The following is a 19,353-nucleotide window of genomic DNA, read 5'->3' as shown; positions in this document are numbered from 1 at the left end:
TGGTGCAGCTGTAGAGTGGTGCATCTGGCACAAAACCACCATAAAGCATCATCCAGTCAAAACCATCCCTAAATTCAAGCTTGGTGGTGGCAGCATCATGCCGAGAGCTGCTTCCCATCAGCAGGGACCGAGAGGCCTTTTGAGTTTCAGGGGAAAATGGGCGGAGTTGTGAATCTTAAAAGAAAACCCATTTTAAGTCTGCTAAAGACCTCAAACTGGAATGAAAATCCAACTTTCAGCAGGAAAAGGAACCAAAGCTACACCGGAGAAGGTTTGAGAAAAGTAAGAATCCTTGAGCAGCCCAGAGAGAGTCATGTCTTATCTTTCATGCAACAGAAGCAAAACATTCTGGGTCTATTAATTATTTTTGCCATTTTTATGGATCCACTCTACATAAAATTTTCGACATCTGATTTTTTTTTTTTACTTGCAGGGCTTCTGTACAATATGTTCCAACCAAAACAATTAATCAGGGCATTTGTATCCATTTCCACCAATGGACTCTCAAAGTAATTAAAACCTCCTCATCATGAATGCCTAGTACTCCATTTAAAAACATTTAGTATATTGTATTAATACATTACTCAGTTTACTGGAAATGCAATAAAAAGACCATTCATTGCTCCCTGTATTACCTGGTACTGAAACTGACAACATTCAAGTGGTTAATCATTGCTCCATCAATAGAAAATATTATCCTTGGTCTCTGAAACTCAGCTTTAAGCTGCTGCTGCTGCTGCTGCTTAAGCCCTTTCAAAAAGCAGTAGCACAGTGCTTTCCCCCTTGTCACGAGCATTATAATCAAATGGATTCTCCAATGTCATTGATTCTTCTCTACAAAAAAAGTCACTTTTCCACAATTCATTCTATTATAATGTGTGGCACTCTGGATAAAAGGCCAATGCCGTAAGTGGATTTTAGCTATTTTATTTATTACAAATCCGGCAAATTAATTACAATCCGGTTTCGTAATAACTTATAAGCATTTATAAGTTACGAAGTCACTTTTTTTTTTAATAACCTGAAATACATTTAAGGAACAATGCCTGATAATACACAGAACTACAGTATCAATTTTTATCATACAAAAGTACTAGATGAGAAATGAGAAAACAGGTAGCCAAATGGTATACTTTGTTGCAAACATTCTATTTAATTTGTAGAAATTACTACTGAATATAAAATGATTAAACCAAAATAGTTCAGTTTCTTGTTGACTTTACAATATATAATTTTAAAAATAACCATGTAACTTTTTGATATGTTTTCACATTCCTGTATAAATTATGACTTGCTTTTTCTAGCATCTGTACTTGGTAAAGCTTATAAAACAAATAAAAAAATATAAAATTAGATACATAATGAAATGTTTGCAATGAGATATAAAAACATCTGTAACAGATAACATTAAAGGCAGTGGAAGTAGTGTTTTTATGAAGGAAGAAAAGGCATCTTAATAGAAAGTCAAAAAGCAGAATGATTTTACAACTAATCAATGTTAGCAATAAATAAATTACAGATTTAATGAAGAATACCAAGAAAACCTGCCATCTAACAATGTAAACTAGTGAAATGCTGTAAAAACCATTACCATTTGTCCTTTCTTGATCATGTTAGTAAGATATACAATTTTTTGGCAAGTTGTTTTTAAAATGCACCAGTAACAGTGCAAGGAATGCAAAGACAGTGCAATTAACAAGAAAAGCACAGACCATATTGCTAAATGAAGCAGATTTGCAGAAATTTGTTAAACCAAAGAACTGTAGCGCTACAGCAACCATTCAATGCCCAGGTAACAGTTTCTTCTTCAAAGAACATGACTATTAAATTATTAATAAAAAAGGATAACCATAAAAGATCCCCCAATATACTGACAGTCATTTAAATGCCCGCTAAGCCATCTTTGGATGCCAAAATTTCCCCCACTGCATGTTGAAAATAAATATGTGCCTCTATAAGAGCACTGTGCCAGGATAGGTCCCATTTCTCCTTCCCAAGCGAAACTCCTCTATTTCTTAAAGTCCTTAAAGTTCCACTGGGGGGTGATAAGTTCAGCAGTCAGCCTTAATTTTGTCCAGGCAGTTGTCAATCTTTGTCAGCGTTTTCTTAACTCGCAGTGCGGTTAACCTCGCGGATGGATTCTGATACCAACACTCCTTCATCAGCTTGGCAATAGCTGTTAGTGTCTGAAAAGCAAATTTTAGAAAGTTAAAAACCTTCAAAAAGATGAGGAACAGTCTCAATACGCACAATTTGCAAATTCATTTTTATGACATGGCAATAAAAAAATGGTTTCTATGCCTTACCAGTTTAAGCAGATGATCAGTGATTTATTAAAATAAAGAACTCCAATTCTAGAGCAATACACCCAGGTGAAAGTTGTGCTAATGAACATTGCGACTACAATCAAAAACTAGTTCAGTCAGATACTTGAACCAATACTAGGATAATTGCATATTAACCCAAGTGCATTTAAAAATGCCAAAAAACATTTAGGTCAGAAAATAGACGAATTTTGTGCCTTTTTGTCTGTTCATTTAATTTACTAAAGTAAATTAATAAAATGTTTTGTACCAGGCCTTCAGCACCAGTGTGATATATTGTTATATGTATTAAATGCTGAATAAAGTACCAGGAAAAACAGGCACTTAAGAACACAAGGTCATTCACATGTCTCAAATTAATTTAAGGTGTGCTAATTTTCTTCCTTCTGATTTCTAAAATTTAATTACACTAACCTGATACAAAGTGTCCTATTAGAGTTGTTCCCAGAATAAGAGCTTAGCCCTTTCTTAGCATTTTTGAACTTATTTGTGTTACCAGGAGGTTAATGCCTTTGTAGGTCTGGGAACCAAAAAACTTGGTTTTATGCTTATGGTACTATTCTTAAAGTACAACCCAGTGGTTGCAGTTCAAAGCATTCCCACTGCTTTGCCTAGAAAGTAAGATGCAGTAAGAATTCCATAAGGATTGTTTTGCAAATACCTCATTTACAACAAAAGTAATACATTATTTATATTTAGTCCACTCAATCTCCATGTCAACACACTGACACATCAATGGCAAAGACCGCCCTCAAATTGAATGTGGAAGACCGCTGGCCCTGTGGACAACCATTTACGCGCTGGCTGGATCGGTTGAAAGATGTGCGCCGCGCAAAAGCCACCTACCGAGACGCCACAGACCGTACGAAGTGGGAAAATCGGTGCAAACAAGCAGACCCGACAAGTGTCAACACAAACACTTGCTGGCCTCCTGCATACCATCAGCCATTTGCTTCATACCCTTCTTGCAACACAACAGACTGAACTGATCTCAAGTACAGATAGTCAAACCTTAAGAGAATAGTTCTTCCCATCCGCTTATAGAAACTCTAAATGTTAAACTAATTTCTAGTGAATCCTGTTCATAGTACAATAAAATACATTTTAACTAGCCACAGGGATCTCCTTGATTTTCAAGGGCTCTAGATGTAGGTAAGGGCCATTGCCAGGTAATTAATAAGTTTGCTGGATACTTCAATGTTCAAAATGTTCAAAAGCATAAGTCATAAGTCATAAGCTTTAACCAAAGCAGGTTCTTTCCATTTCTCATCCATTACTTACCAGATCTGAAAACCATCTATTAGGAATGTTGGGCCTTTGCTGGTCTATACAAACAACCTTTTTCATATCTTCAAAGCTAGGATCATTAGGAACAACATCATGAAAAGGAGGTTTGTAGTCCTCTACAATTCCTAAACAAAAAAGAAATGGTTTGTTAATTAGATCGCTATTATATAGCCGTTATCAATAAATGGATGGCAAGACTTCACTTCTTGTCCTTGTGTTTGCTATTCTCAGGTCTTCAGATTAAAAGTTCAACACTTTCTATCCTTTGCAAACAAAACTTCAAGAGCTCATGCATGACACTCACAGCAAACTTGATGAAAGACAGAACCTATTGTCATACAGGGCATTATTCTGCTCTCTTAAGTTTTACTTTCTGGAGTGCATTTTCCACAATGGCCATTTCACAAAGCGTCTTTCTATAGGTCATGGTAAATAAGGTAGGTGTGTCAAATTCTGTACAAAGTACAATGGAGCAATTATAACTCAAAGAGTAGCATGTAAAGGTTGCGTTATCTGTGGCCTGTATTACCCTAAAGTACAAACCACTACCATCAGCCCAGCACGGACTATAAATAGATATGTCATTTATCGCTGTATGGAGAAAATCACTATCCATTTCAGTTTAAACACAGCTGTGTGCCTTGGAGAAAGGGACTGAATGCACTGGGGACACTGAGTGGAATGGAATAGACCAACATTCACCACTGCTTTTTATCAACGGATTTCTCAGATTTATAAACAAGGATGATTGTGACGTTTCAGTTGTACTTTGTTATTCTAAATGTAGTGGATGTAAGAACTAGCCAGGCTTTTAACTGTCTCTTTATCCTACAACATCCTTCCTGGAACGTGAGAGGTGGTATTTATAGTACCTGAATGCAAGAAGCAAAGTACCTATATCCTTCATAACATATTGCTAAAACATGAAAACATGCATGTCAAAAGTGGTATTTGAATGTATTAATCAAAATACAGATTTAAGAATCTTAATTTTTTTCCTCTAAAGTGAATTTTTCTTATTCTCTTTGATCTTATACAATACTTTAAAATCAAACAGTTCATCACAAGTTCGTAGGAGAAGAAATTAGCCACACCAGTGCAACTGCAAACAGAAATTGATCGAACACCAATCATATACAGCCCCCGATCAAAAAAGGCAGGCAAAAAAAGCAGTTATTGTAAAAACAACTGACAGTAGTACTTATTTTAGTTAGACTGGATAATTTTTCCATGGCAATAAAAAATAAAACCACAATTACAGGACAATCGTCTACGACAGCCTTCTATTCCCAGTGAAGCCCCCTTTCAACAGGTCCTATTAAATCTCTTAAGTATAAAATTGATTAGAAATTAAAATTTGAATTAGAAGTGGGTTTACTTTACTCAGAAGAAATGGTACAGCTCATACTCACCATTGCTAACAGTCCTCCTGGCAACCTCCCATAGAACAAGTCCAAAGGCATAAATGTCCACTCTCTTGTAGGACTCAAAGCAGTCCACCTGGATGGTATCGTCTAAGACTTCTGGTGCCATGTATCTTTTGGTCCCCACTTTTGGGTTGTTTCCCACATCTAACTCATTAGTGTCTTGAAAATGCATCACGGCGAGGCCTGTAATTAACAAATGAAAGATGTGATTCCTAAAGGAAGTGTGGAGATGTCACAATATAAACTGCCCTGTTACCCTAGGTAACAAAAGATGGACTACTTAAATTTTGAAAAGTAAAAGTATTGATCAAGAAGTCTAAAGTGATCCATTTCATTACTCATGCAAACTAACAGAAATAATGCAAGACTGAAGAAGATGGCACAACAGCAGGTGTTAAACTAACTTAAACAGATACATTTTAATACTACTGTCACCTTTTAAACACAATTACATTCAAATCAAGTGTATTCTGGTCTGATACTCATACTACTCCTCTAACAGGCTGTGCTGAAGATTTGCTCTTTCTTAATCTTTTTCGGTTCTGTTGATAAACATGCAGAACCATAAATATTTGGAAAGTTAAAACTTCCAACTTGATTTTGGAAAAAAAAAAACTTATCCTATAGCAAACTTCCATTTATACATTTAGAGAAACAAGAAACCTTTAAGTAGTCTTATCGTCAATTCTTCACCTGAGCCTACAGCAACTGCATGACGCTAGCACTGAGGGTTCCTACGTTCTAATGAAAATATAGGTCTCGGTTCACATGAAGGTTTAATCTGGAAGTATCCCAAGTTGTCAAATCACGTGGTACATTTAGTAGCTCTTGTTTTATCAGAGTTCAGTGGGAACATACTATACCAGCTTGCCCACTATTTATTACCTTTATTTATTCATCACAGGTTCTAAAGTCCTTAAGTGAATTTTCAGCCCATAGATTGTAACATGTTTTTTAAATGACTTCATTTTTAAAAAACATCCACTTTCTACATTTATAACCCACAACACTTTGAAAAAGAACCACTATTTTTGTTTCTGCGCGTGTTTCTCTAGAAAAGAGAAAGTCTACTGTCCTCCAGTGGATAAGGACTGCATTGCAGCCGATAAACTTTTTGATCAGAGGTCTCCCAACTAAGTCTAGAAGAGCCCAAATCCAGTAAAGTTTTATTCACGCAAAATTACCCAATTTGCAAAAATTGGGGATTACTGATCAATTAACGACATGTTTTGACATAACTAGTCTGAGGCTATTTAGTTTTATTAAAATACGTTGCAATTGTTCAACTAAATGACTACAAAGGCTAAATTCAGCTGTTTTTGCTCCTCAGAAAGGGTAAGAAAGCAGAGAACAGCTTTAAAGTAGCTCAATAACACTGTGCATAATCCTACATGCACTTCACCAATGCAACTATAGATGGATAGTTTGCAGACTGACCATATTTTGCAAGGTTAGAGAGACCAGGCCAACAGAAAAGTCAAATGGCATATGGTTATAAAAACATGCATAAGTCAAAAAGTGCATTTCCTCTCCAAAACAACCAGGTTGTTTGTTCAGATCTGCTTCACAATATTAAATTCAAGAACATTGTTTATACCATCTTTTCTAAAGCACTCTGCACATCTTTTTTTAGCTACGGCATAAAGCCCATAATAGGCTCTTCAAATCTAAGTGTTGCTTAATGCATTTTTGGTTAACATTCTTGTTTAGCAATAAAGACAAAGAGAGGGGTGTACACATACAAATTATTTTTGTCAAATTAATCAGTTGAGTTCATAGGACAAGAAAAAAAATGTTTGAATGCTTTAATGAAATGGCAGCACTTAAACACCAACACTATTCACGGTTCATTATCACTAAAACGCTTGAAAGGGATTGGATAATTTGCTATGATTATGTTGGAGCCAGAATCCTAATTAATGTGACATTTCAGCTGACCATGAACAGCTGTACGAGATGAACTACGTCTTGAACTGGGTTTTAAAAAACATTTTAACAAATTTACCGTAAAATGGCATGATTTTAAAAATACGTCACGGTGCCTAATTGAACGTTTTTTTAGGCGCTGCTATACTAGCAAATATACCGAGAAGCATTAAAAACAAAAATATTGTGAAAACCAACAGCATGTTGCATTTTTAATGCCTCCAAGTATTTTATTTCTTGAAAAAAAGCACATTGTGGCAACAGTGCTTTGTGTCCCTTATAATCACGATATGTAAACAATCAGAACTGTTCCATAATATTTTGCTAACCATTTCATAAAGTTAAACCTGAATTCCGAATATGACAAAACAGAGGCAGAACAAAAGACGCTAGAAGTGCTATTTGAAACAGCTTAGGTTTTTCTTTTTCAGAATAGAGCATTTGTTCAGGTGCACCAGTATACCCTTACCTAAGTCAGCTATGCAGCACTGCCCATTCTTGTTAACCAGGATGTTTTTGCTCTTCAAGTCCCGGTGTGCGATTGCAGGCTTCCCTTGCGTTCCGAAGATCTCTACATGCAAGTGCGACAAGCCACTGGCAATGGACAGAGCCATACGCAGACAGCCCACCGTGTCCAGGGTGGTCAGCTGGAGATAATCATACAGGGAGCCCATTTCATGGAAGTGAGTGATCAACCAAAGCTGAGTGCTGGAGTTTCTGGAGGTCATGTCTGAAGCAATAAAGCCTGCAAATACACATAAAGGTCGGCACAGCTGCTTAATAAGATCTTAGCTTGAAATCTTTTGAGATGCTTTGTTTCCTATAGTGTCTTCTGGATTAAGCAAAGCAGCATGAATAACTTTGAAACAGCCCAAATGATTCAAATTGGGTGTCTATAGCACTAACAACCTCTGTGTATATGCATGATTAGTGCTGTGCAAGAGACATTCAACTGAGGGGAATGTTAATGATGAAATGTTTTGCAGGAAAAGCATGTTTAATTTACTGCCCTATTCTTAAATCTTATAACAATCTGCTGTCACAACTCTTCAACATTTAATCACCTAAAGCTATTTAGCTCTACGGTGCACACCCTTAACGGATATGGTTAACAGACAATGATAGGATTAAAACTTCCCCAAACATTTAAACCTATATTTTAACACTTATGCACGTTTCCTGTGTACTTACCCAATATGTTTTCATGCCTCAGCAGCACTGTGTTGTAGATCTCAGTTTCCCGAAACCAGGATTTCTCATCTCTGGAGGAGAAAATCTTAACTGCAACACTCTCCCCTTGCCACTGGCCCCTCCAAACCTCTCCATAACGCCCTTTACCTGCAAGTTGAGAAGAATTAAAGCATTTCACATTGTTTTCACCTTTTCCCGTTACCCAAAGAAATGGCAAAAAAAAAAATACACAAAATATTTAGGCCTTGATCCTCGATTGATTTTTAACTTTACATACAACTGAGCTATGTTGATTGTTTCAGTACGCATTGCTCTTGTGCGACTTCCAACATAGTGGAGCAGTGGATTCCTGACTGCAGGGTCAGGGGTTTCAAGTCCGAGGTGGAATACTGCTACTATGCAGCATAAACTTACTTATTTGGAGATAAACAGGAGTAATTACTGGTTTATGATTTAAGTCTTGTGCAGGTTAAATTTACTGTTATTTATAACAGGAGACTTTTTGACTTTTGCTCTATCACATTTCAGGGTGCGTAACTTTTTGCATTTCCCATGGTCACACAAATGGGAATGTTCAGCTAATATTGAAGTCTCATCCAAAATTTAATAAGAAAGTGTTGAAAAACTAGTGCATACATTTTCATCCATAAGTTACTAAATTGCAAATATGGAAAGTGGAGGTCATGCACTACTTTGTTTGAGGAGTTATGGAAGATTGGCCTTGAACAAAACAGAATTAAATGGTAATAGCTGTTAAGCTGTAGCCTATAATTAATGTACTGGAACAGGAACATGTTTGGGATTTCTTTCCCAAAATAAGTTAGGAACGCAGCATTGCCAAGTATTTTCTGATTTAGCTTAGTCCCTCATGTGTTATTCTGGTGTCTTTCTTCTCACATCAGCCAGTTCAGCATCAATACAAAACAAATCTTACTTGCCAAGAAATGACAGCCTTGTATTTTATCACTCAGCGCAATTTAAAGAGGGCCCTCTTATCGGTTCCCTGGCAGGCCAGTAGAAAAATACCTGCTGGACTTGCTAAAAGCCGGGGGACAAAACTGCAATGGGATTCAGGGCAAACGGGGATGATTTACTAACCACCACCACCCATTTCATGTCCAGCTGCAGCACTGACCATTAGAGCAAACAGTGGACCACACTCAAGTGGGATCATCGAAACCTACAGCAGATCAACTGCAAAGAAGGAAAGGGTTTAAGGCAGTAGAGCAACTGAGAAGTGAACAAAAGATAAGGCACCATACAACCCAGACGGCCATTCTTGCTAATGCAATGCAGAGAGAAATTCTAAGGACACTAGAATCAAAGAAACAATAGCTTATTACCACATTCTGATATCGTGACGCATTCCAAAAGCTCAAATTAACTTTGGTATTTGGTTCTTTCTATCCCAAATACGCCCACACAGCACTTGAAAGACTGGAGACTGCAAGTTATGTGGAAGGTGGAGGTTGATTTTTTTCATTAATGTGTTTTTAAGTAAAGAAAGTTGCTCAAATGAATTTACAATATCAATGTTATTTTTAGACCTGTTAGCTGAACAGCAATAAAGCAACATCAAACAATTAAATTTTTCAAACTGTCAACTATACAATGTGATGCGCAAAATCAAATTAAGTGTGAAAATGTCATTTAAGCAAGTTCAATTTTTAAATACAGACAGATCAGGCCACTGAGGGAGGCTGTTTTCAGGGATTTTCTAAAGCAATGAGCAAATTTCCAGCATACACTTAAACCCAATATTTGAAATTGATATGGACCTTTAATTGTGTAAAAGCCAATATATGGTTAGAATACCCAATCAGATGGCTTAAAAAGGCTTGGTATATAATAGAGTATGTAAAAAATGGAGAACCTTGAATTGCAAGACTTTTTGCATCCTGATACTAAACACTGAACATGTGTAATCAAGCTGAACATCTTCATGCAAACAATTTTTGAACAAAGGATAAAAAGCTCAAACAGTACCCCAAGAAAAGGATAGGGATGCTTATGAACATCCATTTATTATGTAGTTTTGAGAAATCCATGCATGTCAATTCATAGTTGCATCTGGTGCTCCTTCACCTGAGCCATGAGGAACACATCTCCCATTTAACATGTCAGCAGACAAGTTGACTGCTCTACTCATACTTAGCCAGTGGAGCTCCGCCGCGGGCACTGCTACTGACAGAACACACTCCTGGAGGTCCCTCTCGCTGTGCATAACATCTCACTGCTTATAGCATACTTTCTACAATACTCTGGACACTGCACTCAAAGCACTTTATAGTTGGTTTAACAGGGAGTTTCATAAGCCCCCCATAGCACTTTAATATAAGCCGTGTACTAACCTACACACTCGTTAAGAGTAATCTGCCGAGCAACTGTCCTTTGTACGAGAAAGGGCAGGCCAGACCCACTTCCGGATGTGCAGGAATGATCCAACAAATCCTGTATGGAAACAGGAACAATGAAATAAATTATAGCCCTATTTGTCTTAGGTTAAATTAATGAAACGCACATCACAATGTGATTTCACATTTCGTTCATCTCCAATGTGGATTTGTATATGTTCCTCACATGTTTACAATTTATGGTCAATACACAGAATACATCAATTCAGACTTATACCTTTTTTGATTTCCAAATGTTCCAAACCATCATAAAGGCTGACACACAAAATAATAATGTGAATATTTAATGTCATTTATGCAGTTTTAATTTGTGGATTCCACCAGCACGAGCAGAGTTCACTTCGCTAGTTACACATATGAACACTAGAGGGCACTAATTAGCTACTAAAACCATTTTTCCCCCACTAGGAAACAAACTTAAGTACATTGCAAAGATAAACACTCAAGATAAACATTTGTTTGCCATTTGAGACCGATCTAGATCAACAAGAGGGACCTTAGAATCCATAAAAGCCTTAAAAAACCGTTCTGTTACTATGAAAAAATTCCTTGGTTTTAGATAATCGCAAACCGTTCTCCGCCTGGAGGTGCAAAACAGCGAAGTTAAATCAGGTCACCTCAGCATCTCGGCAGCATTGCAGTGGTGAAAGTTTTGCGTTTTATCTGAAAATCCAGTTTTACTGCCATGACAGTTACCCAGGACACTACTATAAATACATTTTTGGAATGACCAATTCTGGATTTAGTTCTTTATACTGGGTGAAAATGGCTAGAAAATAAACCGATATACGCAGGGGGTGGTATAAAGTAAAAATTAAAACTTCTTTATTAGAAGATACGCATTTTTTTATGCCGTAAACAGGGAATTTTCAAACAGAGGCCTATTAACAGAAAGAGAAAGTTCACTTACCGCCAGAGTGCTTTCCCCAACATTTGAGGCTATCAACCCATCTATTGTACCATATTCCGCATCTCGAGCGTTTAGCCTGTCCACCTGGTTCTGGTGAATCTTTTTGAAGACCAAGACTGCCATGGCAGACAGGATGATGAGAACGATGATCGGAGCCACGATCACAATAGCGAGAGTTGGCACGCTGTAACTCAGACCTTTCCCATATCGAGACTTTCCTTCAGACAAAAAGAAAGGTTTGTCTAATCAAAATGCATCTACAGTGGAATGTATTGCATCTATATGGATGGAGGTGAGAGGATAAAATAAAACAAAAGACTAATAAAAGACTAATTTAAAACACTTAAGATTTTAAAGGTATTGTAACGCACTGCAAAAGAAATCAGCTAACACACCATACTGAGTAACAAAGTCCCACTTGATTACAAGCGCTAGAAGTGATAATTGGTTATCTTTAAAAACCGTTTAGACTCCACAACCTCCCACTGCTTTACCGAGACCTGATGGGATTTTCAGATGTGAATTTACTGATTGTTTGCCTTCCTGTTGCCTTTACTCAAACAACTCATACTCCTACATGTCTCCCACAGGGACAGCAATTCTTACACCCAGCCCTACCTACAAATAAAAAGGTGCAGGTTTGGATTGGTATTTAGAATTAGTCAGATTAATTTTTACCAGAAAAAAAATTAGTGCAAAAGACATAATGAACATTCATCTCCTAAACACTAGCCATTAAGCGCCCTGTGTATATGTCCAGCAAAACCCAAGTCCAAGAAAAACATTAGCCTTAAACCTTGATTACGAAGGCAAAAATGCCATGTCACGATCACTAATACACATCAAAATCCATACTATAAAATACATAAAAAAAAGCAAACTGATTTATATAAATTAGGGTATTTTGTTTGATGGCATAAGTGCATTTACCTTGACAGAAGTTTTAGAGCTAAATTTTATGTTGTATTATGGTTAGATGCCTTTGTTTATAGTTTCTGTAAACATGGTATGAAAAAAATCTAAATTTAAAACAAGCAAAATGTGAAATCTATACAATCTAAACAGGAGCTGGAAGACAAATGGAGGTAGAACTGAACTCGTAGCCCCCCTCCGTTGGTTCTACAGGATCACTGGTCGACACCCAGCATCAAGAGTCAAGGAAAAACCCATTTTATTTGGATATCAATCCTTTACAATAGCATTGGGTATACTATACCTCTTCAGGACCTAGCTTTCAGTACAATACACAAGCACACAACAGTACAAACGCCTGTCCAGGAAAACATCATCTGATCATGGAAACTCTCTATACAAGGCCCCTCATTCCTCTCCTTGAATGATCTCACCACTAACAACCAAACAATGGGATTCATCACCGACTCCTCCATCCTCATGCTCAAATCTGTTCATTCCAAGCATACAAATATATCCTAAATAAATCTACTTTATTGCCATTTCCACATTTTTTAAATAAGAAAGCATTTCAAAATAGTTTTGTTTTTGTTGTTCTTGGAGGTAGAGATTGTTGAAAATATTAAGCAGAGGTGGAAGGAGTTGCAAATGAACAAAAAAACATTTTGACTTAGCAATTATTCTGAACCACCAACCCCAAACTATGAATAATGTTCTGACCTTAATAACAAGTCTAATAAACTTGTATCTGTTAAATACTCTCCACACATTTCTATTTTCAGTAGTAATATACACTTTGGTTTTGTATGGCTGTTCTTTTACATTCTTAAGGGGGAAAACAAGCCATGATTTATTTATTTTATACTTGAGAGAACATTACCTTTCATTCTCCTGCTGAGGAAACATCAAATTTTAATTTAGTTTCAACTCTGAAAGCTAGACAGCTACTCCATCACACAACCAAGTTAGAAGTTTCCTCCAAAGCAACCTTTTGTTTTAGATCAAACCTCATGTGGAACCCAGGAGACTTTCAGACCTATGGCCCTTTATTGCCAAAATTTGTTTTCCCGTCACACCAATACAGCACGGGATGTAGTATTTACAGTGAAAGTAAAAAAGGGATAACGAGGCAAGAGCCAAACAGACTTAAAGTACAGCAAGGAAAGTAGGTTTCTCCGTGTACTGGCCACTCTTAGCTGAGGGCCCTCTCTGGTCTGTCCCAGGACCTTGATGAGCTTTTTATTAGAAAGATTAAGGTAAGGCATATATTAAGTAGAAAACCAGGTTGAGAGGGAACAGACGTTTAAAGGCAAATATTGATAGCAAGCCTGAATGGCACTTAAGGATATAATGTACATATTTAAAAGTTCACTTTAACCAAAAAGGTGTGAACCTAAAAAAAAAATTAAGTTCTCTGAATTTTTCAGAAATCCAGAAGTCATTCATATGCAAATCATCTTTGCTGAGCCCTTGACCTCTTTTATAATAACCTGAGATACTTTCCCCAAAACCTTTGTGGAAAGGCAAGCAAAAAGTGTTCTTAAACGTATAATAATATATATATATTATAATTAACGTATCCTTGGACACGGGATTAGGTCATTAGGTCATCGAGCCGCTGTTTTACCTTTCACTGGCAACTCCACAGTGATGTTCAAGTTACACAGATCCCCCTGGCAGCAATCCACAGCTTGATCTGGAGATGGAGGGGTTTTGCAGGTCATCTTCCCCTGCTCGTACACTTGGAAGCAGCCCTTCTGATAAACCGAAGTCCCATCGTTTATAGTGAGGGAAGAGAAACACTGCTGCCCGCGACAGCGCTCTCCGTTCCCACAGGACATGCCCTCACAGACGCACTCGTAGAGCTTGGTGCTCTGCTTCCCTTCTTCATCTGTAGAAAAGAGCCAGGGAAACCTGATGAGGGGCCAAGTTTTGAGCTTGCAGGGTCTCAATGGGCTGAGAAGCCCCTAGTGCACATAATACCTTGTTCTACGAATGTCGACATATGGACTATGATTAAGATTGTAGGATATCAAACTTTAAAAATCAAAGCCTGATGATACAAATACATTGCTTTGCACTATTACTACTTTGTAAATCCTTATGATCTACTCAATCACACTGTTTTGTGATGCCAACAAAGTTAAAGTTAACAGAACAAAAGCTACATTTTCAAAAAGCCTGCATCCTATAGTTTTAAAGACACTTGAAAAGGAAAGCCTCAGAGTTTTCCAACATTTTACAAATATTCAGGTACTAAACTTTTAGCATCAACCACATAAGAAAAGGATAGGCTGCTCTTAAATAAAAAAAGGAACAAGATTTGGATGGTCTGCTTTCTGAAACCCAAACCAGATATCCGAGACCATGGCTGTTGATGAGGACTTTTCCTTCAAATATGTTCAGTAAACAAGGTGTGATAAAGAGCCACATAAATGCTTAGTAACGCTGGACAAGCTGAGTAATTTAACAGAGCCTCAGCAGTTGTCACAGATGCAGTGAGAAAGCTTGAAAGTATGCACTCAACATCAAGATGGCACCAAGTCAAACTCCCAGCATTAAATGTTTGAGGCTCTCAAAACAAATATAGGATTTCAGTAAAAGGAAAAGAAAAAAATAGGCACCACGTAACCTTACTTAACCAAGCTGATACTGTATTTTAAAATATAATTTTCATCATAAAATGATAAAGCCTTTTAAATTAAAAATAACTTGAACATTGTTATTGGAAAAAAAAAACCAATTAATGTCTTAAGCAAAACCTTATGGAGGGAATTCACATTAAACCTGCTTTCTTAATCGGTAATGAGCTCTTTAAAAAAAAAAAAGGTTCCCACTGAACCAATTTACAAATCGAGACTAAAATCCTATTTGTTTTTCTGAAATTAAAATATTGGGGGTGGGTTGTTACAACAAGGCAAAAATGCATTTTGGAAAATAATTACTTTCACCAATATTCCTACTTCTATTTTGAAAGAACAGAAATTGATCAATATGGCATTTTCAAGCAAAGCAAATGACATCCAAAGATTAAAATGTTCTCAGACTACTATTAGTGTTTTTATTAATCTTTCTCTGGTTTGTAGGATGATATAAAAAATTTAACCTACCTTCCATGCTGGAAGAGGGCAAGACCAGCATCAGTAGGACCAGAAGAATCATGACACCATCTAACACTGGAGAACTGAAATAAAGGCCAAAGGGTGACATTGGTAACAGCGCAATAATAGTGCATGTGTCCCCATACTAATAAATATCACTTCAGAAACTCATTTTGATGACCACAAGATGTTAGCACAGGTGTACAGAACACTATGAAAGTCCAATAAAATTTAAAATCCTAGATCAAAATTCTGGTCAGTACAAAAATAACAGAAATTATTTTTGCCAGTGCCGTTTGAGAAAAGCTCTTTTCAGAGCCATTTTTCTTTCCAGTGATTCAACTGTAAAGTAATTGGGTCGTATAATGAAGAGGTTGAAATGTTAAAATATCAATTAACCCAAAATTCTCCTGAACTCAATATGTAATAGAAGAATTCTAAAACAGTTAGCTTCCAGAAAGAAGTTGGAACTTTGACACAAACAATTCTTAGTTAAATCCACATTGTGTTTAGGCAACTGACGTTTTTGTTATTACGTTCTCAAAAGAGGTGAAAGAAATAGCATGACATTGCTATTGAACGCATGGTACTATTCTTTTCTGCTCAGGTTTCTTATGGAAAAATAATTTGTCTTGCACATGTTTCAGGATGGTATTTCTACGTAATTTATATTCTGAATAAATAAAAAATTCCAATGAATGGTATTAGAATTATTTTAGTGTTCTAAAATAAAAGTTGCTTGATGTATTGGTATCTCGCACAAAAGGAAAAATGGTACTTTTTACTTCTAAAAGACTAAGCATTTTAAATCGACGTGTTAAGGTAACGTGGGCCTTATGACTTCTGTTGTCTTGGCAACCTGGAGTTGAGCAGCAAGCAGCAGGAAAACTAGTATTATCCCATTGGCTGCTGGAGTGTTTGAGAGAGACAGCAGGGCCGGCAGGAAGGAGAACAGACAGACGCAGGAGGAGGAGGAGAAGCCCAGCAGGACGAAGGTATGCAAAGCCCAGAAATAAAGTAAGAAGTACTGAGGATAGCACCCACCAGAAAAGCAATTCACAGAAACAGGTTAGCAACATGAGAAAACCAGTCCAAAATGCAGAAAATGTATATACATACACAAATCTTTCTAGAATAAACCCTGCATGCTTATATTACGAATTCCTGTCACAAAACATCTTTGGGTCTTAAGAAAAAAAAACATTAAGCTTAGAGATCCGACTATAATTTCAATCAATGTTTACGATTTTGTCTTCATTAATCAATTCTGGATCATCATGTGTGTGGCATCCATCAAAGTCTTCAATCAATCCTAACAGTTATTTTTCTGGCAGCATTAACCAAACTTTCATTCTCAAATTTCTGCTTTTATTACACCAATATTGTTCAATGCTCTTATTAACCTACCTAAACAAGCCGGCTGAAAATGACCAGTAACAACAAGATGTAGCACTAATCGAAACCTAGTTGTCAAGTCTCTGCGTCTACTTTGAAACATAAATGATTACTTACAGTTGGTAGTATCCAGCAAACATCAGTAATAGCTGGTCACATACTGACCACATGCTGTTTTTTTAATTAGAGTTGAAAACAGGGGGTTGGTTATTGTGAGATAATCGCAGGCCTGGGGCCATTAAAAGGCGTGTCATCCACAGGCATGCAATAACCTAACAGTGACCCAGTTCAGCTAAGTACAAGTTTCACCACAGTTTTCAATCTTTTTTGGTTGCCTCAATCACCTGAACAGATGGTCTTTTTAATACCGATTTCTTTTGCTTAAATAGAGCTCTCCAAAGTAAAAAATTCTCGTTTAACAAAATACAAAGACGATTAGCTGCGTTTTTTCCCCCAATGCTACATGACTAAAGAAATGAAACACCTGCATCACTGATTTATTACGTACAGTTAAAATACATGTATAATCATTCCATGTCAACTTTTTGGGCTTGTTAAGTTCCAGTTATTTGGGGGAGATAAGTTATACCAACTTGTGAAATTGTAAACTCCTCAATGCTGAATTTCCTGTTAAGTACTCCCCCCATCCCCCCATTGCAGATTGCGATAGCAGCCACCAAATAGTTCTTATGTTTTGGGGTTTAGATCAGGGTTTATTGTATCCACACTGTTAAACCCATTTGGGAGAATTTAATACTTCCCACACAGAAACTCACAATTGCACATCTGCAAGTATATTCACACAGTGTAACCACAAATATTGTTTCTTGTAAACCTATCCCTTTAATTAGGGAAGGGAATTGACTCACAATGAACTAAGTTTTACATAAGTAGGCAGTGCAGAATGGCAATTCTATCACTATTTGTTTGCTTAGTAGATTCCTTTATCCGGGAAGGCTTGGGATATAGAAAATGTAGATCAAGAGTGAGTACAAGGAACAATTGTGTGGGTACAATGTAAAACCAAACTAAAATTATGGATTGCACAAAAGCACAAAACTGAAAGAAGTACAACAGCAGATCACAACAATCTATTCCATGTTAAACAAGAAACCAACCAACCTGCAAAACGCCAACATTTACTTAGCTATGAACAAGATATAAAATTGAGCACAAAAATTAGTTTCCTCTTCAGAATGCTACAAGTGAAGTCTGTCTCAGCATGATACAGCCAACTGTGACAAGCCCTAATAAGGCCAAAATAGCTGTCCATGGCTGCCAATCTTGACTTTATATGAACATTAATAAAATGACAAGTTACATATACTATAGTAGTGCGATTGAAAAAATATTGCAACTGTTCAACTTAACTCTGACCCAAACCCGAAATGGTGCCCATTCTAAAATGGAAAATCCACAATGAAATTAAACATTTCAATTAAAACCATTCATATGCAAATTACATTAATTCTGCAGCAATTGATTTTTCACTTATTTGTGATTTCCATTACTGTTTGAACGTGGCATAATGTTAATGAAAACCTAAATATATTAGATTAAAAACCTATTTAGTATAAACAAGGCACTAAACAGTTGCATTTTCAGAGTAATTGGTTTAGACCGTATAATTACATCAACCTAAGAAAACACCAGGTTGATTCAGCACTGTTCTGAGTTTCCGTAGAAAAGGGGAAATCCTAACAATTAACAGTGAAGTAACAATTACTTATCCCTGTTGAGGTTCTCTATTTGTTAAGACACAACAAGAGACTGATTAAATTGATCATTTCCACAGTTACAGTACTGTTGGGCTAAAACTATTTTGATGGCTGTAAATATGTTCACTTGTATTCCCTGTGCTTGAGCATTCCAATTCATTAAGATACATTCAACCACTCAGACAAAGCAAGCACGGATTTTGTCACCGGTATCCAATAAAAATGTTTAAAAAAAAACATTTTGCATTTCTTATTAAAGTAAAAGCGAGAACCATTTTCCCCCAGAACACACTTCCAAGGAGAACACACACTGATGCAACAGCAGAGCTGAGGATCAACATTTGAAGTTCGTTAAATGCCCCAGAATTCAGTCGATGCAAAAAAACAAATAAAGCAGCCAAATATATCTGAAAAACATGCAGAGCACTAGGGTGAGGTTTCAGAGGACTGCAAGTACTCCTCTGCAGATCTCTTCCCACATATTATATTATCTGGCACCCGCCAACATTTCGTGCTTAGAGAGCTGAACCTCCGCCAGGACTTTCTGAAAGGGAGGTCAGGCAGTTCCTTTTCGTTGCCATTTTCACTCAGGATTTTGTGCTGCATCTTCTATTAACGAATTACACACACAAAAAAAAAAACACAACAAGGAAAAAAGAAAAACATCAAAGAAGAATCTCTCTCTCAGCTTTGTGCCCTCTCGCAGAGTACCTCAGCAGAAGACTTGGATGTCTGAAGGTGAGGCTGC

The 19,353-nt window shown here is 36.9% G+C and overlaps 1 protein-coding gene across 4 annotated transcripts in view; it reads right to left on the bottom strand.

The window, feature by feature from the left end:
• Positions 1 to 911: 911 nt before the first annotated feature.
• The window catches only part of LOC148649183 (activin receptor type-1), a 33,554-nt gene continuing 15,112 nt past the window's right edge, over positions 912 to 19,353 (bottom strand). For 3 of the 4 annotated variants that reach the window (XM_088605535.1, XM_088605536.1, XM_088605537.1), the window contains exons 2-10: positions 15,502 to 15,575; positions 14,019 to 14,282; positions 11,480 to 11,697; positions 10,507 to 10,606; positions 8,156 to 8,302; positions 7,434 to 7,709; positions 5,024 to 5,221; positions 3,606 to 3,736; positions 912 to 2,186 (exon numbers count right to left, since the gene is read on the bottom strand). In XM_088605535.1, the coding sequence (XP_088461661.1) occupies positions 2,052 to 2,186; positions 3,606 to 3,736; positions 5,024 to 5,221; positions 7,434 to 7,709; positions 8,156 to 8,302; positions 10,507 to 10,606; positions 11,480 to 11,697; positions 14,019 to 14,282; positions 15,502 to 15,553 (1,521 nt within the window). In that variant the 5' untranslated portion in view covers positions 15,554 to 15,575 and the 3' untranslated portion in view covers positions 912 to 2,051. The remainder of the gene's footprint in view (positions 2,187 to 3,605; positions 3,737 to 5,023; positions 5,222 to 7,433; positions 7,710 to 8,155; positions 8,303 to 10,506; positions 10,607 to 11,479; positions 11,698 to 14,018; positions 14,283 to 15,501; positions 15,576 to 19,353) is intronic. The other variant, XM_088605538.1, reaches the window with a different exon arrangement.

The sequence above is a fragment of the Lepisosteus platostomus genome, chromosome 14 (assembly GCF_059453375.1).
Source record: "Lepisosteus platostomus isolate fLepPlt1 chromosome 14, fLepPlt1.hap1, whole genome shotgun sequence".
NCBI lineage: Eukaryota > Metazoa > Chordata > Actinopteri > Semionotiformes > Lepisosteidae > Lepisosteus > Lepisosteus platostomus.
The sequence above is the reverse complement of the archived record's forward strand: the minus strand, read 5'-3'. Positions and strand labels throughout refer to the sequence as shown.